The sequence below is a fragment of the Melopsittacus undulatus genome, chromosome 3 (assembly GCF_012275295.1).
Source record: "Melopsittacus undulatus isolate bMelUnd1 chromosome 3, bMelUnd1.mat.Z, whole genome shotgun sequence".
In the NCBI taxonomy this organism is placed as follows: domain Eukaryota; kingdom Metazoa; phylum Chordata; class Aves; order Psittaciformes; family Psittaculidae; genus Melopsittacus; species Melopsittacus undulatus.
In genome coordinates, this window is record NC_047529.1 from 47,031,184 (window position 1) to 47,056,233 (window position 25,050).

At 38.7% G+C, this 25,050-nt stretch overlaps 1 protein-coding gene across 1 annotated transcript in view; it reads left to right on the plus strand.

Annotated features, from left to right (window-relative positions):
• The first annotated feature begins 1,692 nt into the window (after nucleotides 1-1,692).
• The window catches only part of TTK (TTK protein kinase), a 30,471-nt gene continuing 7,113 nt past the window's right edge, over nucleotides 1,693-25,050 (plus strand). Inside the window, exons 1-17 of the mRNA XM_031052765.2 lie at nucleotides 1,693-1,736; nucleotides 6,572-6,754; nucleotides 8,906-9,050; nucleotides 10,311-10,536; nucleotides 13,778-13,884; nucleotides 15,860-16,003; nucleotides 16,281-16,389; nucleotides 16,478-16,553; nucleotides 16,637-16,731; nucleotides 17,540-17,639; nucleotides 18,091-18,181; nucleotides 18,650-18,831; nucleotides 18,956-19,092; nucleotides 20,590-20,716; nucleotides 21,735-21,827; nucleotides 23,979-24,136; nucleotides 24,224-24,375. Coding sequence (XP_030908625.1) covers nucleotides 8,906-9,050; nucleotides 10,311-10,536; nucleotides 13,778-13,884; nucleotides 15,860-16,003; nucleotides 16,281-16,389; nucleotides 16,478-16,553; nucleotides 16,637-16,731; nucleotides 17,540-17,639; nucleotides 18,091-18,181; nucleotides 18,650-18,831; nucleotides 18,956-19,092; nucleotides 20,590-20,716; nucleotides 21,735-21,827; nucleotides 23,979-24,136; nucleotides 24,224-24,375 — 1,942 coding nt within the window. The 5' untranslated portion in view covers nucleotides 1,693-1,736; nucleotides 6,572-6,754. The remainder of the gene's footprint in view (nucleotides 1,737-6,571; nucleotides 6,755-8,905; nucleotides 9,051-10,310; nucleotides 10,537-13,777; nucleotides 13,885-15,859; nucleotides 16,004-16,280; nucleotides 16,390-16,477; nucleotides 16,554-16,636; nucleotides 16,732-17,539; nucleotides 17,640-18,090; nucleotides 18,182-18,649; nucleotides 18,832-18,955; nucleotides 19,093-20,589; nucleotides 20,717-21,734; nucleotides 21,828-23,978; nucleotides 24,137-24,223; nucleotides 24,376-25,050) is intronic.

The following is a 25,050-nucleotide window of genomic DNA, read 5'->3' on the forward strand; positions in this document are numbered from 1 at the left end:
ATGTGGTATCCCCATTTCTCGTCACAGCCACAGAAATTAAATGACAACTCCTTGCACCATTATTCACTCACTAGAACAATGCAACTTTCTTCTCCTTTGACCCCACTGAAACCTCTGCTGATAAATAGTCTGTGTCCCTCAAGTGGAGACAGAAGCAGAGCAGATGCACAGAACTTGTGCTACCTCTATACATTTTCACTAGAATTAGATTCTGATGGAGAATCAAAGCTCCAATGCAACAAAACTGTCAAATCCCCTCTATATATATATATACAAGGATGAATAAGGCAATGCACAAAAAATATCAGCTCACTTACTTGTAGCTGAAAGTTATAATTGCTTTATTCTTAATAGAGAAACAGACATGTCCATGGGATACTGCATTCTAAAATAGGTGGATGGGCTGAATTTCTCTCTTGGAATGTCTCTTTTCCTCGACTGTACAGTGATCATGTATCACTACATTATACAAGATAGTTAAATTTCAGATGAATGAAGATAAGTAAGATTTCAATGACAGACCAATGTAAGTATATATTAATAGATCACATGAATTATGTGTATGGAAAGCTAATGGGTAGCAATTTATCAAATTAGTAAGGCATATATATATATACACACACATCTCGTTTTTTTATAGTGTGTTAAGATTATCTTGACAACATAAGCATCAGAAGAACCATACCACTGTAAAGAACACAGTAATTAATAAAAAATTCTGGCACAGCCAGAATGCAAACTAAGAGGCTGAACTGTTCTCCTCAGTACATTTGCATTACTATAATCCAACCCCGAGAAAGGCCTGCTCAGAGAAAGAGCTACTTTTAGCAGCTTTAGGCAGACTGCAGATTTCGGATCAGCTTATGAAGAATCCGTCTGAGAAAAATGTAAAGACACCATCTTAAGGAGACGATCAGGACACAGAGTCCTGCTATTCCATTACAGCTAAATGAAGCTCCAAAAATATCCAGATATCGCTTAAGACAGAAATATTTTCAGACACATTTTAAGTAAGTTCGCATTATATTGTTTCTGTGCTCTGCACTTATATATTCAAGAACTGAACGCGGGCAGCTCAGGCTTCTCTTTCCATCCCTATGGAGTAAGGAATGAGGATGGAGCCATGCCAGCGTCCCGGGCAGCATGAACCAGGCGCTGCTTCGGCCGCCCCTGTCCAGCACTGTAGCGGGAGCTTCCCCTCCCCGCTTCGCGAAGACCTCCAAGTAAAAGAGGCCTGCAGCAAGCCAGCCGGTCGGTGGGGAAAAACCCGTCACCACCGCTGAGGAAAGCCCTTCTCGCGCTCCTCCGACTCGAGCCCGACATTAAAGCGTGACCGGTGCCCTGCAGAGCACCGCCACAACCCCACCCAGGTTCTCCCCTCACGGAAGACACAGGTTACTGAGCTAACGGCACGACCACCCTACCCTCTAGGGCGGCTAACGGCCGCCCTCCACAACGCGCCTGCGCACACCGCTCCCCTGTGCTGGAAAGGGTACAGAGGAAGGAGCAGCTGCCGCTGTAGACAATACTCCCAACCAGACCTCCCTCCAATAGACGCGGCCTTTGCTGTTTGTCTTTTTCCTTACCAATCAGCACTTACTTCCTCCCCGCCCCCTGGGCCTTTCTGACCAATGGGAAGCGAGCTCTTTGGGCATCAGTGATATTCAAACTGAGAGCGGCGCGCGGGTATTAGTTTGGTTTGTGAAGTAGCAGGCGCGGCAGCGGCGGTAGAGAGGGTGAGTACTGCCGGGCAGGGGCTGCGGAAGGGAGCAGAGGGGTTCGTAGGGGAAACAGAGTCTGCTTTTGGCAGAGGAGCCTGGCAGACCCTGGGCAGCCTGTGTGGACGGTGCCCGCAAGGCAAACCTTGCGCCGGCCCCGCCCTCCGCTCCGGCCCCTGTTGCGGCCGGGAGGCCAGCGCTGCGCCTTGGGGAGCGGCGGTGTGTGGGGCGGGCACCTCGGTCACCCGCCTCTGCCTGCGGGGTGGGCTGCGGCGGAGAACGGGGCCTTCGGTTCCGCTGGGCTTCCGCCCCTGAGGGTGAGGAGATGTGGTGTCTCTTCTCGGGCTCTTCCTACTACTACTCACCGCCTTCCTTTTCTCGGAATTTATTTTTTTTTCTTGTTAACCTGGGTTTCATGAGGGGTTTCGGGAGTGGTAGTGGGTTGGTTTTTTTGTGTGTGTGTTTTTTTTTTTTTGCTTATTTAAGTTCAGTATATTATGAAACTAAACGCAGAAAAAACTCTGGATAATACTGGCAATTCTGGTTGCAGGCTTGACAACATATAAGAGGGTGAGGATATCAAAGCATTGTGTAAGTTATCCTCATGTAGGCTGAGGAGCAGCACTTCCCAAAAATACAATGAAGCAGAACTGAGCTTGATATTAACTTATGCAAGCTATTTTGGAAATAGGAGAGGCCATGTGGGCAAGGAGAGAAGAATCTTGGCATGGGTACTCATTCACCTTCAGCTAGTGTAGGTGATAGTACAACAGGTATTCCTGAAGTGATACCCTAAATTAAAATTGCTCCCAATTTTGTCCTTGTTGCTGCTCGGCTATATGTCCTTATAGAAGCTTTCGGAACTTAAAATTGTGTCTCTGGCTTTGTGTCCTGCTCTATTAGCCTTTGCTGCCTCTGGGTAACTTAAGTGCCCAAACCAAAGCTATTTTGTTTATGCCACAGTAGCTCACCTACTTCTCTGCTGTTGAGGCTCTTTCCGATTAGCCCTGTTTTGTATCTTTGAGTCTTATCTCTTTCCCGGTTAACACTAGAATTTATTTTTTTCCCTATTTTCATAATGTTGCAAACTTTTAAATTAATGATTATTCCCCCAGTGTTTGACATTTTAGTTTCCAGTTAAGAAAATCCTGATTTATGCTTTAAGGCTTCTAAACAAAACTAGTGAAGGATTATGCACATGTATGGGGTTTATGTTTTTTTTTTTTTTAAAGCCTGTGTAAAAGCTTGAAGAACACTGTTTCTTTTTATTTTGGGAAATGGTTGCTGGATAAAGGAGACTTCTACTAATGGCTGCACTAGGAAACAGATTAAAAGTCAGTTACCAAGTCTGTCTTATTAGATAGCTGCTTAATAATATTGTAACCAAGTCGTGAAATCAGGGTGTCATATGGGGCATGAAGGGAGATGGAGATGATTTGGAGGGTTTTGCCACTCATCTGAATTTAGATTTTGATGTCTGTTTATGGGAAGCTTTAGCTTGACTTTTTCTGGTAACTGTTATTTAACATCTGTCTAGAGTAAGCAAAAGTCATGGGATTTTAGAGAGCAGACTTTGGCCTCTTCAGGAACCTGCTTAGTAAAGTTCCATGGGAAACAGCTCTTCAGGGCAGGGGGGGCCAAGACTGCTGGTTGATATTCAAGGATCACCTGCTACAAGCTCAGGAGTGTTGCATCCCAGCTAGAAAGAGATGCAGAAGGAGGGCCAGGAGACCTCCTTGGATGGATAAGGAGCTCCTGAGGAAAATTTGAAGGAGAAAAGAGGCTTATAAAAAGTGGAAGCAAGGACAGGTGGCTTGGGATGAATACAGGGATGTTGTCCAGGGAGCTTAGGGACCAGGTTAGGAAAGCCAAGGCCCACTTAGCATTAAACTTGGCTAGGGATGTGAAAGGTAACAGGAAAGATTTCTATAGGTACATTGCAAATAAAAGACAGACTAGGGACGACATGGACCATCTCCGGAAGCTATCAAGAGAACTGGCTACCCTGCATTTGGAAAAGGCTAAGGTTCTGAATGGCTTCTTTGCCTGAATCTTAACTGGCAAATGCTCTGACCACATTACCCAAGACTTGGAAGGCAGATGCAGGGACTGGGAGAATGAAGACCTTGGGCTCACTGTACGAGAGGGTCTGGTTCAAGACCATCATAAGAACCTGAATGTACACAAGTCCATGGGACCTGATGAAATAGATCCACCCGCGGGTCCTGAAGGAGCTGGCGAGTGAAGTTGCTAAACCACTGTCCATCATATTTTAAAAATCATGGCAGTCAGGTGAAGTTCCTGATGACTGGAAAAAGGGAAATGTAACCCCTGTTTTCAAGAAGGGGAAAATGGATGACCCGGGGAATTACAGACCAGTCAGTCTCACCTCTGTGCCTGGAAAAATCTGGGAGCAGATTCTTCTGGAAGGCATGCTAGAGCACATGAAAAACAACAAGGTGCTTGGTGACAGCCAGCATGGCTTTACTAGGGGAAAATCCTGCCTGACCAATTGGGTGGCCTTCTATGATGGGGCTACAGAAGTGATGGACAAGGATAGAGCAGTTGATGTCATCTACCTGGACTTGTGCAAAGCATCTGACACTGTCCCACATGACATCCTTGTCTCTAAATTGGAGTGTCATCAATTTGATAGGTGGACCACTCAGTGGATAAAGAACTGGCTGGATGGTCGCACTCAAAGTGTTGTGGTCAATGGTTCAATGTCTAGCTGGAGACCAGTAACGAGTGGTGTCCCTCAGGGATCGGTGTTGGGACCGGTCTTGTTCAACATCTTTGCTGCTGACATGGACAGTGAGATCGAGTGAGCCCTCAGCAAGTTTGCCGATGACACCAAGCTATGTGGTTCTGTTGATACGCTGGAGGGAAGGAAAGCCATTCAGAGGGACCTTGACACTCTTGTGAGGTGGGCTGTTGCCAACCTTATGAAGTGTAACAGTGCCAAGTGCAAGGTCCTACACCTGGGTTGGAGCAGTTCCAGGCACAGCTATAGGTTGGGCAAAGAAGAGATTCAGAGTAGCCCTGCAGAGAAGGACTTGGGGGTGTTGGTTGATGAGGAAACGAACATGAGCCAGCTTCAGTGTGCACTTGCAGACCAGAAAGCCAACCATGTCCTGGGCTGCATCAGAAGAAGTGTGACCAGCAGGTTGAAGGAGGTGATCCTGCCCCTCTACTCTGCTCTCGTGAGACCTCACTTGGAGTATTGTGTACGGTTCTGGTGTCCTCAACATAGAAAGGACGTGGAAGTTCTGGAACAAGTTGAGAGGAGGGCCACGATGATTATCAGGGGACTGGAGCACCTCCCATATGAAGACAGGCTGAGAAAGTTGGGGCTGTTCAGCCTGGAGAAGAGAAGGCTGCATGGAGACGTCATAGAAGCCTCGTAGTATCTTAAGGGAAGCTGGTGGTGATGGACTCTTCATTAGGGACTGTAGTGACAGGACAAGGAGTAACGAGTTAAAACTTCAACAGGGGAAGTGTAGATTGGATATAAGGAGAAATTCTTTACTGCGATGGTGGTGAGGTACTGGAATGGATTGCTGAGGGAGGTTGTGAATGCTCCATCCCTGGTGGTGTTCAAGTTCTGGTTGGATGTGGTTTAGTGTGAGGTGTCCTTGCCCATGGCAGGGGGTTTGGAACTAGTTGCTCTTAATTTCCTTTACAACTCTTGACTATTCTGGCTCACATTAAGTTTCTAATCAGGCCATAGGAACAGACCGAAACAGATATTTAAGCTAACAGCATAGCTACAATGGTGTGGAGGTATAAGGAAAATATAGGGAATGAGCTAATATTAATGTTTTTAACTAGGTTCATTAATTCACTTGGAGAGAAAAAATGCTGTTCAAGCTCATGGACATTCGCTTAATTTTTTTGCTGTCCTTTACACCTCCTTGGATAGAGAGATGAACAGTATAAGTAGATTTCAGGGGCAGGAAGAACGTACAATTTTTTTCCAATAATAAAGTATTTTTACACTTTCTCAAAGTCTATATATGAGGGAAAGCTGCATTTGACTCCGTTCTGAAACTGAGCAAATAGTGTAAACAGCAAATACAGTATTTCAAGACTGGATGTTATTTTTTTTTACTATCAGTTAATATTCTTGGGTGTCACACATGAAATCCTATGGCTAACCTGTAATGCCACTTCATTTTAAAACTCAGACTGCTAATTAGTCTTTGTCCCTTGGCTTCTTGTTTTGTGGGTCTGTGTGAGGAGGGGTGGGGGTTGAAGTTATTTAAACTACTACACTTTCTTATAGGTAGTTCTGTATCTTTCTGATGTTCTCCCTTATCCTTGATTCCTTGGCCCTAATCTTTCCTGTACTGGTTTCTAGATCTTGAGTGTGCTGCCATGGAGCTATTCCTCTTGGAAGCTCAGTTCCTGCTGAGTGCATATACGTCATGTTGCTGCTTTAGGTCTTTGCTGTCTTGTCAGATTTTGAGTGTACTTCACACAGATGATTCACAGCAAATGCTTTTCTAAAAGTAAGGGTGCAGCAGATTAAGCCAAAATAAGAGTGAATACTTGCTTACAGTTAAACTTTGGCATGAGTAGCGATGTTAGTTGCAAATCATGCCAGTAAACAGATGAATATGCCTTTAGTAGTTTATCTGAACATCATAATAAGCAGACACATTTGAAAGTGATTGCCCTCAGTGTAAAAATTATCTTTGAGCTTTTTTATTCTGTTTTTATTAGTGACAAGGAATAGTTTTAATGATTTAATGAAAATTATATTTCTGGGATTTCGTGAAGTTTAGGCAAGCTTTCAGGTTTACTGAGATTCGTTTACTTTTCAATGTCTAACCAGTCCATTTCTTATACAGATGAACTTCAGGATGCAGAGCTACGTTTCTTGCCTTTGCTGGATTCTTGGGATCATCTGACATAGTCTGGCCTGCATCCACCTTATCTTTTTGACAAGGCACATCCATTCTTCAGGAGAGTTTTTTTTTTTTTTGTGTCTGGTACACATTGAACCTTGAATAGTTAAGCAGCACACCAAAAATGTAAGTCTGATACACAGTGATAAGAGTTAAGATCAAATTTATGCAGAAAGTGTTGCAGGGTGGTTTTGTTTTGTTGTTTTTTTGCCTGCTATGTTTGACAAGCTATCATTTGCAAAAAGAATAATGAACCTTTTACATTGGTGAGGAAAATATAAATATTGTGTTTAAAAAATATTACTGGGAACTGTTAGCTATTGCACCTGTAATGAGAGATCATAGTATTACTAAACATGAGGTAAATTTCTCTTGATGGTCTTGGTGCTTCGAGTTCTGGAGAAACTGACTTTTAAGCCTCAGCTCAGTGAAACAGAAGTTGTATTTGGGATAGTGCTGGTTTAGTGTGCTGTCTCTAACTTTCATAGTGGTGGGTTTTTTTTGTCTGTGTAGGGCTTGCTTACAGCTGTATTTGGGGGATGCTTGCTTCTGCATTTCTTAGACCACTGAAAATATTTCATTTTGTGAATGAAGGAAGGAACCATTTGCATAACTTAATGCATTTTTTGCTTTTCTGGGAAGATATTTACAGTCATGTCTTGAACATCTCACCAGACTCCAATAGTTGTTAAAATGCTCCTAAGACTGTTTAGTAGTAGTAATACAGATGGTGCATTTGACAGACTACATCTTGGACTATACACAAAACCCACCATGTTTTGAACCTACTAAAGTAGCATTTCTAGATAGACAAGATTAGACTTAATATTCTTGGTGTCCATTTCTAGTACAGGAAGAACATAAAATATGCTTACTTCTGCTGTATAAGCAAGTTCTGTAAAGGTAATGGTCTTTCTGGTTTATGGTCTCTGCTTGGAGAAAGCTAGGAGTCTGCTGCTTTTTAAAGAAATGTAAACTTGAGATGACTAATGCTCTAAACTTATTGTGAGACTTACTGAAAGCAGTGCCAACTTTATTTTTTAGATAGTGGAATTAGAGATGGAGGAACTTTTTTATCACACTCAATTACATCACTATCAATAATTCATCTAAATCAGATCTAATCTCTCTGGGCCTTCCAACTTTTCATTGAGTTGTTATACCTGAGTACAAAAGGAACAAAGAGCAACAATTTACTGTAAAAATAATCTTTCTTTGAGCCTGTTTGATCTGTACAGGGTTACCTTCCCTGTTTCTGGGTTCACCTTCACAGTAATTGGGAAGCCAATTACCCTGGATATGTACTTAATTCACCATAGTTTTTAATATTAAAATTCCCTTGCTCATTAGATGCATGGGACATTGATTAACATGGAAAAAGCTGTCATCAGTGTGTTTCACGAAAATGTGAAAGACTTTCAGTGTAGGCAGAAAAAGATACATGATATAAAAGTTTATTTGCTTTTGGTGTGCAGATTTGGCCACATCATGTGGGATGTAACTATATTTCTGTAATAGGTTGCCAGATGTGCATATACAGTAAGGAATATAGAAAAATTGTGTTAATGTGTTTTAGTATACGAATAGGCTATTGTGATTGGAAGGGGATGTGAGCTGGAAAGGTGAAAGTATCAAAGGTGAGAAAAATGACATTTTTTCTTCTCAGGTGCTTGGGTGTGCTGCATTTGTTGACATTGCTCAGTGTCTGTGTTTTCACAAGCTCTGCTGGGTAAAAATCTCTGAGCTTGATGTTTATCCCCAGCAGGCATTTTACTGTACCAGTGGCTTTTAGCATGTATTCACTGATGGAGCTCTTAAGTTTTCTAACAAAATGCTGGGTAATTATCATTTCAGTATAGTTTAATTTGTCATGTCTTTGCTAGTCTGTGTTAATTGGAAAAACTAAACCCTCATATTCAACAGATCAGTCTTGAGTACCACTGTGCTATGATATATTGAGACTTGAGGGTGAGTGGCATAACACTTCTTATATTTATTTTGATTTATTATCAATTGCCAACTTAGATTTAAATTGCCATCTTAATAAATTATTGTAAACACATCACAATAGCGTTTAATAGCTCATTTAAGTTGACTTCTGCAGAGACATTTGCTTGTATAGCTACATTGACAAAACCTTAATAGAATATTTGTTGCATAATGTGGTTGAGTCTCAAGCTGCAAAATGAGAGGCTTTCCTGTGGTAATTCCAGTTAAGGTAAGCTATAGCAGGATTCTTCAGTAACTTCATGGGTTTTTTTTAACTTCATGCCACAGATGGAGGAGGGAAACCTAAGTGAAAGAGGATTGCCGCAAATTGCTTCAATCATGAGTAGAGTTAGAGACTTGAAAAGCAAATACAGAAATGAAGACAATATCACAGATGAGCTTAACTGTACTAAAATCTCAGCTGACACAACAGGTATGTGTGCTTTCTTACTCTATTGTCACTTATGCAACAAATCTTAGAATAATAGAATCATAGAATAGTTATGGTTGGAAAGGACTTTAAGGTCATCTAGTTCCAAACCCCCTGCCATGGGCAAGGATACCTCACATTAAACCATGTCACCCAAGGTTTCAACACTGCCAGGAATGGAGCATTCACAACTTCCTTGAAAACCCATTCCAGTGCCTCACCACCATCACAGTACAGAATTTCTTCCTTATATCCAATCTAAGCTTCCCCTGTTTAAGTTTTAGCCTGCTACCCCTTGTCCTGTCACTACAGTCCCTAATGAAGAGTCCATCCCCAGCATCCCTGTAGGCCCCCTTCAGATACTGGAAGGCTGCTATGAGGTCTCCACGCAGCCTTCTCTTCTCCAGGTTGAACAGCCCCAACTTTCTCAGCCCGTTTTCACACGGGAGGTGCTCCAGTCCCCTGATCATCCTCGTGGCCCTCCTCTGGAATTGTTCCAGCAGTTCCATGTCCTTTTTATGTTGAGGACACCAGAACCGTACACAATACTCCAAGTGAGGTCTCACGAGATCAGAGTAGAGGGGCAGGATCACCTCCTTTGACCTGCTGGTCACGCTTCTTTTGATGCAGCCCGGGATACGGTTGGCTCATGTTCATTTTCTCATTGACCAACACCCCGAAGTCCTTCTCTGCAGGGCTGCTCCAACCCAGGTATAGGACCTTGCACTTGTCATGGTTAAACTTCATAAGGTTGGCATCAGCCCACCTCACAAGAGTGTCAAGGTCCCTCTGCATGGCTTTCCTTCCTTCCAGTGTATCAACTGAACTACACAGCTTGGTGTCAGTGGCATACTTGTTGAGGGTGCACTGAATTCCCACTGTCCATGTCACTGACAAAGATGTTGAACAAGACCGATCCCAAAACTGATCCCTGAGGGACACCACTTGTTACTGGTTTCCAGTTGGACATTGAACCATTGACCACAACTCTTTGTGTGCAGCCATCCAGCCAGTTCTTTATCCACCGAGTGATCCATGAATCTTAATCTAGGCTGTGTGAAAGAGCTCCTAACTGAAAGACTTTATCATTTCTTCAATATGAATAACCACAAAATGCATTTCATCTCCCCTTCTTTAACTGTAGTGCTCTAATAGTTGAAACAGAAGTTGCTAGTTATCTTGAATCAAAACATATAAAAAGTGTTTTCCTCTGTTAATGCTTCCTACAGTTTTAATCAATCTCCTTTGTCGTTTTTCTGTCAGATAACTCGGGAACTGTTAATCATATAATGATGACGACAAATAATCCAGAAGATTGGCTGTGTTTTTTGCTTAGGCTAGAGAAAAAGGGTATTCCTCAGAAGGATGTTAGCCTACTAAATAGACTCATTGGTCGCTACAGTCAAGCGGTGACTGCATTACCTGCAGAAAAGCACAGTCAGAATGAGAGCTATGCTCGCATCCTTGTGAGATTTGCTGAGTTGAAAGCGTAAGTATAAATGTTCAATATAAGAACTCATCATTAAGATTTCTGCATTTTATTAGAAGCTGATAGGAATGGCTTGTTCTCATTAATGATTTCTGCAACAAATTATTTTGTGTGGATGTTTTCATATTGGCTTCTTCAGACTCTTCAGCAGTTTTAACTCATCACTTATCTGTCATCTCCACAATACTTGCATTTTTTGTATATGTTCATAAATGTGATCAGAATTATTTGATGTAGAGACACACACTTTTTTGGGGATTCTGTGTGTGAGGTATATAGGGAAATAGCATGAGACTTTTTTTCAGCTCTATAGTTGAGCTCAAAAGAAGCTGCGTGGATGAAATCTGATATAACTTTAGGTAACTATAATCTGTGTATTAAACTGCGTATGTGGCAAGTTAGCATTAGTTACCATGTGGTATTCTATATATCTATATATATCCACCATGTGGGATTTGGGTGTGAGGCAGAAAACTTGCTGTTACCTAATCCATCTAGTCAAACCTTAGTGGTCTTACTCATGCCTTGTCTGCTTTATCCCTTACCTAAGACTGGTCCTACTTACACTAAACTAGCTGCCTTAGGGTAGGAAGAATGTCTCAGAACATAATTCATTAATTCCATGCTTATAAAATTAGTTTTGGTTGTGGTCATTTATTGCTTTATTCAGTCCAAGTTTGTGTGGGTTGTTCAGACATTTTCAGACATAATTTGGGACAGGGTTTTAACTTGATTCTTTGGTAAGGAGTTCTTCTGTCACTTGAAATATTACAGCAAGTGTTTTGATGAAGAGCTGTGTTTTAACTTGCAGCAGTCCTTAATAATTATGGTTGAGCAGGTAATCTTCCAGTGAATATAGCTAGTCTTTCTAACATGTATAACACCAGAACATGAAATTGTTTTTGACTGATGAAGTCTAAAATAGAACAGCAGTGTTGCATGTCTGTAGCTTTTGGAGGTTAACATTATTCAGTGAGTAGTTAGTTGGATCTTTTGTGTCTGGCATGTTTACTTACTACTTGTAACTTGGTGTTTTGTTTTTTTTTCCTAGTGTTTCATACTTGCCTTCTCTGTGCCTGGCTATTAGTTTGTCTAGTACTGTCTATTTGTCTCTGCTGAATTTTAGCTTCTGTTAAAATCCTCTCATCTCATGACTTCTTGGAGTGCTTCCAATTTTTTTTAAGCTATTTCAAATAGAGTAACACTTTGCATAGGTGCTCTCATGATTCTCCCTTTGATGGGAGAAGAAAAGTGCTTTTCATTGGAGTTGTTTGTTCTCTGAAATATTTCACTGAACAGAAAAAGCAAGTAAGTGTCACAAATCTTCAGAAGCAGTGACAATGGCTTGAGATTTTAGTGTCTATTGGTATCAACACTGTTTTCTTCTGATCGAAGGTGGATTATTCCATTCTTGGCATTGGACCTATATTTTTCTGGTATCTTCTCTAGCTGCAGTTTGATTATGCCAAAACCTTTTAACCTAGTATGATACTGAGTTTGTTTAAAGAACTATCAGATGTACTGTGAAACAGGTGAAGGTGAACAGTCAGCTGTATCTGTTTATCTGTACTGCACATTAACTATGCCAGGCCTGTTTTCATGTAATGCTTCTGGCTGTAGCACAGTGCCATCAAGTGTGTGGCACTTGATGCCTGTTGCTAACATTTAGGTCTTGTCTACATATTGCCATCTAAGTTATTGCTGCTATATACAATAACTTTATTTTTAACCTTTTTGAAAGTGAATGTAATTAATGTTACAGCTTAATTTCTGTTACTGTGACTTGTGTGCAGATGGATTCTGTGCCTCTCCTGTTGGGTTTGGATGATCAGAGCTGTATGTGTTAAACTTACTTAAGTTCAGTAACATGCCTAATCTGAGGCTTTTCTTCTTAATTCTACAGAATTCTACTGGAAACACATTCTCTTTAGCCTTGTATTGTATTTCTCCTATATATATATTTTTTTTAAGCTATTGTATAAATTTTTCACTGTCCCCACTTCTATGCATTACCTTTGCTTGCCTGTTGAACCAGAGTGGAATTCTGGAAGAAATTAGTTTCTTGATTGTGGATTTTACTAATAAGTGTTAATTTTTTTTCTTTGTATTAAAAGGGGAAGGGAGTCCAATGAAACATAATGTTAATCTATTATTTCATAGTGATATAGATCCAGGCCTTTTGTATCTTGGCTAGTATTTACTTAATTAAGCTGCAGGTTCTCTAGAGTACCTAAATGTTGTACTGTGATGCAAGCATCTCAGTTGTCCTACTGTGCCAGCTGTAGCAGAATGCAAAACTAGACCTAAAGGTTAGTAAAACTATTAAATGTGAAGTATCTTGTCTGGATTTTGTGGCACAGTCTGTTTTTGAAGTATACCATGTTTGCCACTGCTGCTTCTGTTGTGTCTGTGGAAAACAGGCTCATATTCACCTTTGCTACCAAATTTTAATGATAAGGCTATTACCTAAGAGTATGGGGAAAAAGGGTATGAATTCCATACATCTTCTAAGGAGTCTGTTCCCATGGAACTCTGTAAAGGATTAGCTGTTGGATGAATGCCCATGTACCAATTTTCTATAGGTGTAGTAGTATAGATGTACCAACAAACATCTTCCTTCAGTGACCTACATCTTTACTAAGGGTATCTGACAGTTTGGGTGCAGCTGCAGAAGCTCTTTTCAACGTAGAAAAGTTTATAACTGCTAGCAAAATTTTGGAGTTCAGTATTGATTTATTATAATGGATTGGAAACTGTGACCATATTGCTGCAGGTTATAACTAAGTGTATATAATGTTTCTTCTGACTGATGTGATAAATTTTTCCACACTTCCTGTATCTAAAGTTATCTCCTCCCTGTTCTTCTGTCTTGCAACCTCCTTAGTATAGCAGTGGATACATCTAGAAGAACAGAGTTTTTGTTCTGGATAGTGTCAGCATGTAGCCTGGAAGGGCTACAGATGGGTGTTCTGAAGAAAAACATCTATTTTTTGTAGACTAAGTTGTGACACTTAATCTTCCAGTTGAGCACATTCTGGGTTTAGAAAAGTATCTTTCAATGATTAGTTTAAGAGTCCTTGCTTATTTGTACTTTACTGATGGCTCTAAGGAAGAAGAAAAACTTCAGCTATAGGTGGATTGCTTTTCCAGAGTTACCTAAAACCATCACCCAGCATGTGGAACTTCATCCTTCTTACTCAGGCTCTCCACCTGTATAACTGTTGATGTGCTGTCTTTACAGTCTTCAAGATCCAGAGGAGGCACGGGACCAATTTCATCTGGCCAAACTGAACTGCAAGAAATTTGCTTTTGTGCATGTGGCTTTTGCACAGTTTGAGCTATCACAAGGTGTGTAAATAAACTTGTTTGGTGATGGAGTTCTGGGTTTTCTTGTTTTAAACTTCTGCACTGTTAAATAGTTTGCAAGAAAACAGGTTTTGAATCGGAAAAGAAAAATCTGGATTTTTTTTAATTGAAGTTTAGCAGGAATATGTTTTTAAGCACAGTTCTTGGTAGTTTTTTTTTTCTTTTTAGAGATAAGATGAAAATTAGTTATTTCTTTTTCGTCTTTGATCTCATGGTAGAAGGTATGTGTAAAGCTCTTACTGTTTAGAAAAATGATGCTCAAATTTGGGTGGCAATTTCCCTTTATATACTTTCCACTTGCTTGTGGAAGAAATCGTCTCATTCCAAAGAATCTTCTAACTGGAGATGTGTTGGGTTTTTGTTTTTTTTTTTTTTTTTTTTTTGTAATTAGACCAAAATATGTTGTAACTTGGTCCCGTTAAAATTTTCTCTCTGCTACTCAGGTTAAGTATCTAGCAATTGGATTTTGATTTCTTCTGTTTCCTATTCCATTGTTGAGCATTCATGTTGGGACAGTGGAGACGATTTGTATCTTCTTTGCTTCATGAATGTTGTGGACTGACTTTGACAGTGTCATTGCTGCCATGTTCCAGTTGGGGGGCAGTTTGTCAGTATTTAAAATAGAATGATAGTCTTTGCCATATAATGCCATACAATGTTTTAGGCAAGCCATTCTTATATGAGAGTTAGGTCTCTTAAAAATTCTGGTTTCCTTCTTTCTCCCCCTCCCGATTTTTTCCTTTGTATACTGAATTTGGTTTGGGTGGGATTAATTTTCTTATATGATGCTGTGTTTTAGACCTGTGACTACAATGGTGTTGATAACACACTAGTGTTTTAACTGTTGCTGAACAGTGCTTGCACAATGTCGAGGATTTCTGTTTCTTGCTTGACCTCTTCTCTTCTTGAAGGCTGAGCATTGGCAAGAGCCTGGCAGGGGATACAGCTGGGACAAAAGGGGTATTTCACACCATGTAGCATCATGCTTAGCAATAAACTGCTAGGGGATAGCCTTTCCTCAGCAGCAGATGTTTGGAGACTGGCTGGGCATTGGTCTGTTGGTAGGAGGTGATAAATGGTTTTGTACCACTTGTTCTTTTCTTCATTTTCCCTTCTCTTATTAAACTTTGAGGCTTTTTCCTTTGCTCTTCCAGTTCCCTATCTAGACTATTCTAGATTGAGTTATGCTCTAATGTATCTAGAACAATAGTTTTTCAATTCTTTGGTCCATTAGTCTACAAACCTCACCTGGGCTTATATCATTTCTCCCCTACTGTGTGTAGGGGATGCAGCTGTGGTCCTTGGTAGCAGGGTTGTGCTGCCTACCCACAAGATGACATTTTTGGGTGTTGTCTTAGTCTTCCTTCCATGGGTGATTTGAGCAGTGGTCTATTTCACTCTTATCTCCTTCCTGTAATAGCTTGCTGTATCCAGAAAAACAAGCATGTTCCTTAAAGCTGTTTTCTTCTTTGAAAGAAGAAGCCTTGATGGGTATATTTTGTGGTTTTTCTTCATTGTTTTTGTCAGTATCATGCAAGCTGTTGTATACTGTCGGAGAAATTATCCCCAAAATTAACTATGATAAATAATTAAAGGAGATTAAATTTCTGTTTAATCTGTAGTCAGTTCTACACTATGTGAATACATCTATGTACTATATGTGCTATATATGCATCATATATTATGCTCTACACTGTGTGAATACATCTGACTCAATATTGTGTTGTTTACTTCTGCTTTTTATAGGTAAACCCACTACCAATGGAAAATAGACTTTTGGTCCAGTAGTTATTTTAACTGTATTTTAGGATACAATTTCAATGTTCAAAGTGTCTCATGAAGCAGAGCCATTTTATTAAAATCAATAACTAGATGCTCATTTGTCTTCTTTGGCTTTCCATTACAGACTTTAATCTTTTTTTATTTCCTTGATTTGTAACTGTTCCTTACTGCTTAGGAAATGCGAAGAAATGTAAGCAGCTCCTTCAGAAAGCTGTAGAGTGCTCTGCTGTTCCACTAGAAATGTTGGAAACTGCTCTACAAAACTTTGATTCACAAAAAAAGCAGTTGCTCTCAAATGATGAGAAAGAGAACATAGCAGGTAATTGCAGTTACTTAAGATGTTGGTTGAGTTTATGCATGTTTTAATTCTGGATTGGAAAAAATCTTTCTAATGTGTATCCAGTCTAGATAACTTATAATCTGCTATTGTGTAATAAGCAGACATATTTATCTGTCTTGATCTTACTCCTTCAGTGCTTGGTTCTATCTTCAATGTGGTCACCTGTAGCTTGTAAGAGCCCTAGGATTTTTTTTTTCTTTTGAAATAAATAGAATCTACAGTATTATATGAATAATTCTAACTAATTTACCTGTAGTATCAAGCACACAGGAGTCTGGACTTCAGAGCACACTTGGAAATCACAGAAGCATAAGAAGGAATGATTGTGGTGAAAATTCTTCTACTGTTACCAGACTTTTGCCAGGGTAATGGCTTGATTTCTTAACTTTAATTTCTCAAAACATCATTTAAACCAAAAGTAAACAATGCTGTTTTCTTTTTTCTTGCTTTCAGGGAGGAAAAATCCCAGGAACTCAATGCTCTAGTTAATTACCAAAATCCATTGAGACCACTAAACAAATCTAACCAGGTAAAACATGTAACACTTTGTTTCAAACTCTTAAACTTATCAACTTCTGTTTTACACAACTGATAACTTTCAACTTGTCCTAGATCTGTCCCTTTGGGAGGGTTCCTGTTAAACAAGTAACTGATGATGATGATGTGGAGAAGACAGATATCCCACTTACAGCTAGTGTTATGAAGAGGTATGGTTGCTGGGTTTACTACAGCACAAAAGATTGTAATATTCATTTTCAACAGGTTTTTTATTGGACAGTGGAAATGTAAGATGTTAATGTTGAAATTGATCTAAATATTAACAACAAGGTCTTGTAATGTCAAAGATTTTTAAATGCTCATTTTTAGCATAAATTGCATGATAATCATTATATTAAGAAAGTGGTAGTACTTGTTTTATTGTGAAGTAACTGTTCAGTGTGGAAGAATCTGCCAATTAAAATAGCCCTTTGCTGCATGTTATCTGACTGTAACGGAGCCTGAAAGTAAACAGGAGAGCTTCTTTCCCCCCTGTCAAGCTTGTTACGCTAACTTCATTCCTCTCTTATTGCTGTGTGATTAAATTCATGCTGAAATAGGAACTTGTGGGAGAAACATGTAGCTAAAGGTAAAACCCACATACTTAAACTCTCAGATGTTAACTAAAGCATGATATTCTGAATCTCTAAAAGTAGTTTATTAAGGTATTTTGCATAGTAGTATTGTTCTGTCAGGATATAAAAATACCATGCTATTGGGGTTTATGATCCTAGCCCATAGCTTATTGTTTTCTATGGAAGACAACCAATTCTGTTACTTCATAGAATGATGTTGGCAGTGCTAAAAGGGTTTTTTGTGTTGTTTCTCACTTGGCTGTCAGAGTAGATCTGTCTTTCTGTATATCTGAAAGTTGTAGCCAAAAGTCTTTGTACAACTGCCTTTATAATCTGGTTCACAAAAGATGATTACTACGTTATATATTGGCATGCAGTGTAATTAACAATGGTGTTTCAACAGGCAAATATCAGGCTCCAAGCTTACAGCCTTCATCGCACCTTTTTCACTATCAGAACAAAAATCTAGTGGGAGTGATTCATATGACCTGAGAGACTTGCAGGTAACTCAAATCTTATTTTAAAATAGGTATAAGGAAATCCACCTGACTGTCCTATGGTATTGGAGCATAAAATAACACCTTTTTTTTTCCCCCAATTCAAGTGAAAATTTTACCTTATTTCTATTGTTAAGTAATCCATTGTGAATAGAAACGTTGTAGCTTTTATGGCTAAAATTGTTTTGCATAATAAAGTCAAGAATAGAAAGCACTTAGCTCTTTATTATAGAAACTTTATGGTGGAATTTCAGAATGTTGATGGATTTAAAAATAGTATCAGTAATACTGGTTTATCCTGAACTGTTTTCTGAAGCATATTTGCTTTGTGATCCATCAGTCATTAATTACCACAAGGAAATGTCTTTTGGACACTGTGCTTAAGGTCACCTTTGATTAGTTTTAGATGCTTTTTGTTTTCTTTAGTCCTTAAACAAAAACATCTTTACATTTGCAGATGTTGGATGAGAGCAGCTCAGAAACAGCTACCAATTCAAGTGTAACTCTCAAAGCCAAAAATGGTACAAATCTTGTGGTGGAAAAAGAAGGTAACTATTAATATGTGATGTTCTTGTAGTTCTTATAGGTTGTCCATATTTTCAGAAAATGGACTTAAAATTGGAATTATTGCCATGAGCCTGTCATCAGTGCTTTACAAACCTAGGTCGTGTCCCAGGATGTTGTACTGAAAATTATGAATATGATCTTGGTTCTGTGTGTTGAGGCAATAATTGTCTCTGTTACAGTTAGAGTAGTATCCTAAAATTTTTCTACTAGTATCCTAAAATTTTCCTAAGAAACTTGCCATGTTATTGCACTGAACTGAATCCTGAAGATTACATTAATGCCTTTTAATGCATGATTCCAGTAAGTCAGTGGTGCTTGTTTATTCTGGCTTGGAAAATGAGGTAAAATTCTTCTAGATACAGTGGGAGAAATCTGCTAGAAACTTTCAAATACTAAATATCAAGTCTTCTTAATAATCTGTTTGGGTTTTTTTTTCCTTCTTCCTTCAGAAAATGAAGTCCAGCATCAGGAGTTGAAGATACCAGAGCTAAGGAGTCTGGAGAGTCAACAGCAGCAATCTAGTTCTGGTGAAAGCTATAGGAAGCAGGTGGATCAGATTAGGTTAAACTGTGTTAATACCAGAAAAAAATGGTCAAGTCAAGAAGTGACACAGAAAAGCTGCTATGGAGAGGTAAGTTAGCAGGAATATGTAGTGGTTTTCTAGCTGCAGTAGCCTTCACATGTTGAAAAAATGATTTCTTTGTTCTGAATTGTGGCTTCTTGTGTAGAATAATATCATCCTTTGCCCACTGTAGGGAAAACAGTCAAGCCTTGAACAATCTGGTCATCCAGTTTCAAAAAGATTATCACCGCCAGATGCTGTTACTAAGAAAAGTGATCCATTACATATTTGTGCAACACCAAGCACCAGATACAGGGGTTATATGGACTGGTAAGCTAATTCTTTGAGCTGCACACTCATGAACGGTAGTCAATCTATGGTAAGACTTTAGCAGTTTTTATAATAGGGTTTAAGTTTCTCTTTTGATAGCAAATGATTTCTGAGTGTTTCCAATGCTCAATATCAAATGCCTGACTTGAAAATTCAGATTGCATTTAGGGAACTTTGCCTTGCCTGTCAGCTTTTCAGCATTTTGAAAGTATACCATCGAATCATTAAATCCTTATTAGCGCATTTACCTCTTAAATACCTGCTATGTGACCCTGTCTTTTGGATGCCTTGTTTTCTTGAGGCTGACAGGCTTTTTAGATTGATAACTGCATATCAGTCCAGTTCCCATAATGCAAGTATTTGTGGGCTTAAAAAAACAAGCGTAAGGAGTCTAGGTGCTTGTGGAATTGAGCACTCAAGCTAGGGAATCACAGAATCCCAAAAGCTAGCATTTGTTTATCTGTGTAATCAGAAATTGGGCATAAACCCCTGTGTGTACATTGATGAATCCTAATTATAAGATTAATTACGATTTTGATAAGTCTCTGGGATGAATCACATAGGTAAAGTGTGCAATGAGTAACTGCTGTTCCTGTTGGTATTACCTCTGTAGCTTTGGAATTTAGAATATATGTAATGAAAGCACATCATCTCATAGTGGAACTTGATAAAAGTAGCCCTTGAATAGATTCTGTTCTTGCATCTTTCAAACTTTTGGTAATACAATTTTTTTTTTTTAAATTAAGCTCTCATTAATATGCACAATTGTTGAGTGCTTTTGTGTTCAGTGAGAACTGTGCTTTTGACTTTTTTTCCTAAAGTTCATCATTTTATTATCTACAAAAAAAGTCCTAGGCATGTGAATTCTTCTCCAGTTCTGCTCTTATCATCACTTTATATACATACCGTATGTGGGGGGGAAGTGTATGTGGTAACATAATGTACAGTAAATACATCAAGGGAACAGATAAAAAAAAGGATTTCTTGCAGTCTTTAATTTTCTTAAATATATGATATTTCTGCTCATATACAGCATAGCTGCAGCTCTTAAAAAACCTTCTCACAATTGCCTCAAAGTTGTTTCTCAATATGCTCACTTAAAATTCTCCTTCATTTAAAAAGGTTTTGTATAAAGCATGGTAAGCTGAAGAAAAACAACTGTGGTGCAAACTATCTTATGGTCTTCTAGTTATATGCTGCTTTCGCTTTGCAGTTTGGGGAATATTCTTATATCCACATGGTATCTGGATATGGAGATTTAATTAGTGACCATGTTAAAATAAAATTCCCAAGTATGTTATAGTTGAAGTATACTTCTAAAGGCCTTCAAAGTGAAGAAGTTGAAATGGTCTTAATGCTAATTATTGAATGTAGGAGAGGCTTAAATTTTTGCTAGTCAAATAGGGTTTAACTTTTAAGGAGCACTGTAGCTTTAAACTTTGTTAGAATAACTTAAAAATACAACTAAATGCACGTGTTGTTCATAATTTCTTTTAGTTTCAGAACACCAGTTGTAAAGAACAACTTTCTACCAGGATGTCAAATTTCTACTCCCTACAGCCAGCTCCCATGTTTCCTACCACACACTCCAGCAACTCCATTTCAAAACCAAGTTGGTTTGCAGGTAACAATTTTAGGCCGTCTTCTGCCATTTTTTAGTACATGTTTTTGTTGGAGACTTCTATAGGTTAAATATATGAATGCATTTTTTTTATCTAAAGTACTGTTTGTCTTTCTGGATGTAAAACTGAAATAATCTGCTTATTCTCAAGGTAACTGTTTCTTCATATATTCATATGTATTGAGTTTAGGTTAAAAAAGTCAGCTCTTGAAAAATCAGTTCAGTTGTGTCAAAATCCTGAAGTCTTTATGTCTGAAATTTTGTCTGTTTCATGAACTAAGATATGAGAAGGCTCTGAAGTAGAGTGGCTATTTTTGTTCTGTTATGCTTTATAGTGGTACTACCCACTGTAGTGGAATACCTATAAAGAGAAGCAGCCTGTGTTTAAAAACCATGAGTCTGAGGGAGGTAAACAATGAAGGAGCATAACTCTTCATTCTAATGCATTTGTAGTGGCCTGAGATCATGTAAAATTTATTATCTTAGATGGGTTGTACATTCAGGTAGACAGAATTTGGAGTAGGTTTAATTTATTTAAAGTTTGTGGCTGTTCTACAGCTTGGTGTAGCAGGTGTGGGCAATACAGGCTATTTCAGTTTCACAGCAGTAAAGTTTGCTAGTAAGTTAACTTCAAACAAAATAGGTAGGTGCAGTACAGCTGTAAGTATGCTGTGATTGAAAGTCTCTCAGATAATCTAGGTATGATAATTTCCAACTCTATGTGTAAAGGTGTCTCTAATAAGCTGAGGAGCCTTCTTAAAGAAGACCCTTTTCTTGATTTCCAGTATGAAAAGCATCAGTATCTTTTATAAGATCAATAATGTTAGATGCCAAATGATGATTGTTATACAAATATTTTAAGCTATGATGATATTTAGCTTTCAGTTAGAGTTTAGCCTTATACACTTAATCTTGCTCAGAAAGACCAAGTCAACTTATTAACTTAAAAAGCAGAGCTCTACCAATACCTGCTGCATGTATACCAATAGTTATTTTCTTACTTCTTTCTGTATTTACACAGGTTCCGGCTTCTATACCTTCACACGAATGTCTTGCAATCAAAGGAAAAGTTTATACAATATTAAAGCAAATAGGTAGTGGAGGCTCAAGTAAGGTAAGATGACTTTCTATCCTTTCAGAGTCACTCATACACTTACATAGGAGTAGTTGTATTGTAAGCATACATGTTGAATTAATCTAAAGAGTGCCTAGCAGTAACATATACAAAGTGTTTTACCCAGAGAACCTAGACTTTTTTTCAATGCTGTGCTTAGACTTCATCCCTCATGGGTGCAGAAGAAACACAGCACACAGATTAGATTTGGTACAATGCAGTTTTATCCGAGTCTTCAGATAGCCTGCAATAATAAGTGAATGAATGTATTATTTTGAAAACTATTCTTCAATCATTATGGGATGTTAAACACAGTACTGTTCACTTTAGTGGAGAAATAAAATAAATCCAGGGAATAGATAAAGGGGGTGGTATTGAAGTAAAGGATAAACAGTGAACAAAACTCTGAATAGATGTGGTCAGAACACTGAATGGAAGCTACAGATCTGGGAAAAACTGATCACCTAACTGTTGAGAGCATTTAAAAATATTTCACTTAAATCAGTAGAAAATGGTGGAAGCCCACTTCCTTTTGTTTTCTGCATGGAAGCCTGAAAGTAGATGTGTTGAATATAATTTCTGTGGTGGAATGAGTATTAAAATTCCTAATAAAATTGTTTTTTCTAAGATGTGCTGCATTATTATTGTACATCTTAATTTGAGATGCTGTTGTTTAGGGTGGTGTGATTACATATTGGGAAATACATGATTTGTAAGGTTGATTTTCCTGGTCTGGACATACCATCCTGTATTACTTCTGTAGCTTGTGTGAGAAGTGGAGTGTAAGTCTGACTGAAGTGGTGAGTTGCTTTTTGTAAAGAAATTTGAGGTCATAGGGGCTTGGGTAACAGTTTTGGCAAAATCTCTTGTTCAGAAAAGAGAATTGTAACAAAAAAGCAACATGGTTTTATGTGACTTAAATTTCTCTTCTGTCTTCTTTCTTGTCTCCCACACTTCTGCTTCACCTATTGCTTCTGTCTGTGAAGACTGTATTACTAACCACATGCACAGCCTAAGGATTTCTGTAAGGGAAATTTGATGCATGCATTGATTAATCCTCACTAACAGCCTATTTAGTGCTTAATCCACAGTACATGGAAAAATCCAGCTGCCTTCCATTCATCCACTAAGTGGGTGACGTTACCACTGAAGGATATAAAATCAGCTAAAAGGACTTGCCCCTTGTCAAACCTATGTTGACTGTGCCTGATGATTGCATTGTCCTTTTAAAGCCTTTCAAGAGTACCCAGTATGATCTTTGTAATTTTGCAAAGCACTGAAGTTAGGCTAACAGGTGTGTGGTTTCCCATTTCTTCCCTCATGCCCTTCTTGTAAGTTGGAATAACATGGGCTCCAGTCAGCGGAGACCTCTAGGAATAAAAGCTTCCTATGTTGGCAGTGTACAGCTGTAGAATGAGGCAGGATGGAGGAGGGCCTCTGCATGTCAGTTAGTCCAGTGGTCTTCTTAAAGCAAGGCCAAAATAGAGCAGGTTGCTCTCGGCCTTTTGTGGTTGAGTTTTGAGCATTGCCAAGGATGGAGATGCCATAGCCTCTGTGAGTGACCTGTTCACCTGTTTGTCTACATGATAGTGAAAAAAATCCTGATATCTAATTTAAGTTTTCCTTGATGTTAGCTATGCCTGTTGCCTCTTATAATGCAATGATTCAAGAGGAATCTGTCTTTTACATACATGTCTTTTGAGTAGCTGAAGACAGCAGTAAGATTCCCCCTAGCCTTCTCATCTTAAGACTGAACAGACTCAGTACCCTCAGCCTCTAATGTACTATGTGGTCTAACATCAGTCATCTTTGGTGTGATGAAATGGATGTTCAGTGGCAGGTCAAATCATTAGTTCCGTGGGAGGTGTTATTTTGTGTTCTTTATCTTAGGAACATTTCAGACTTGTGATCAAATACACCTAGTGTAATATAATGTGGTACCAAGATGGCTTCTGATAGAGGGCTGTTTGTTGTAACTGGTGGCTTCTTTCTTAATTTTTCCCTATGTACTAACTGCTTTGTAAATTTAGTGTTGCTTTTTTCTTTTGAAAAGGTAAAGTTTTCTTTGAAATTCTGGCTATGGTGAGGTAAAATAGCATAGTAAATCAAACCTAGGACTGAATGAAGCTATTAACTGGTATTGTTTTGCAGGTGTTTCAAGTACTGAATGAAAATAAGCAGCTGTTTGCTGTCAAGTATGTGAATCTAGAGGAAGCTGATCAACACACTGTTGAGAGCTATAAGAATGAAATTGCTCATTTGAGTAAACTGCAGCAACACAGTGATAAGATCATCCGTCTTTATGGCTAGTGAGTAAACAATTTTATTAAACTTGTATCTTTTTATGTAAAGAAGTTGCCTTAAATTTTACCATAAGCATATTTCTTTATTTTCAGTGAAATTACTGATCATCATATCTACATGGTAATGGAGTGTGGAAATATTGATCTCAATAGCTGGCTGAAAAAGAAGAAAAAAATTGATCCATTGGAACGAAAGAGCTATTGGAAAAATATGCTGGAAGCTGTTCACACAATCCATGAATATGGTATTAAATAATTATAGGTATTTGTATAGGTTATGACAGAGATGTGCTTAAATTTTGGAGGTACCACTGCTTTAATTTTGGTGTAAGCTTGGTGATGTTCAAAGATGGTTATTTATTGTCTTATGAAAAATTCTTAGTGAGACAAGTAAATCTTGGTGCAGAGGTAGACTGATTTTGCAAACTTAAAGGGATCTCAAGGTATTACCATTGTATAATGCTTTCTATTTCCTTACAATAGCTAGAAAATAATCCTTTTTGTATTAGACTACATTGTATGCTCTAAACACTGCTTGTTCTCCATTAAACTCAAATTTCAGCCACTCATCCTCTCCAAAAAGCTATCATTAATATCAAAGTTTCATGAACAGCTCTGTTGTCTTTACTTTGACACAGTGCATCAGCTTTTTCTCACAGTTCTTTGGGTTTTCCTTTCTTCTTTACCTGTGTAATTGAAGTGCATGCATATGTATTGTTTGGCTTGTAACATAAAGGAGAGCAGATTTGGATCATTTTCCTACTTAAGAAGTGAAGAGACCTGCACATATAGCAGAGAATATCACCTCATTACAACATGAGAACACTGGAACACTCAGTAATACAGAAAGACAGCTAAAACACAGGCTTCATGCTATTGTGGTGCATCTTTGAAGCACGTGGTTTTGCAAAATAGAAAGA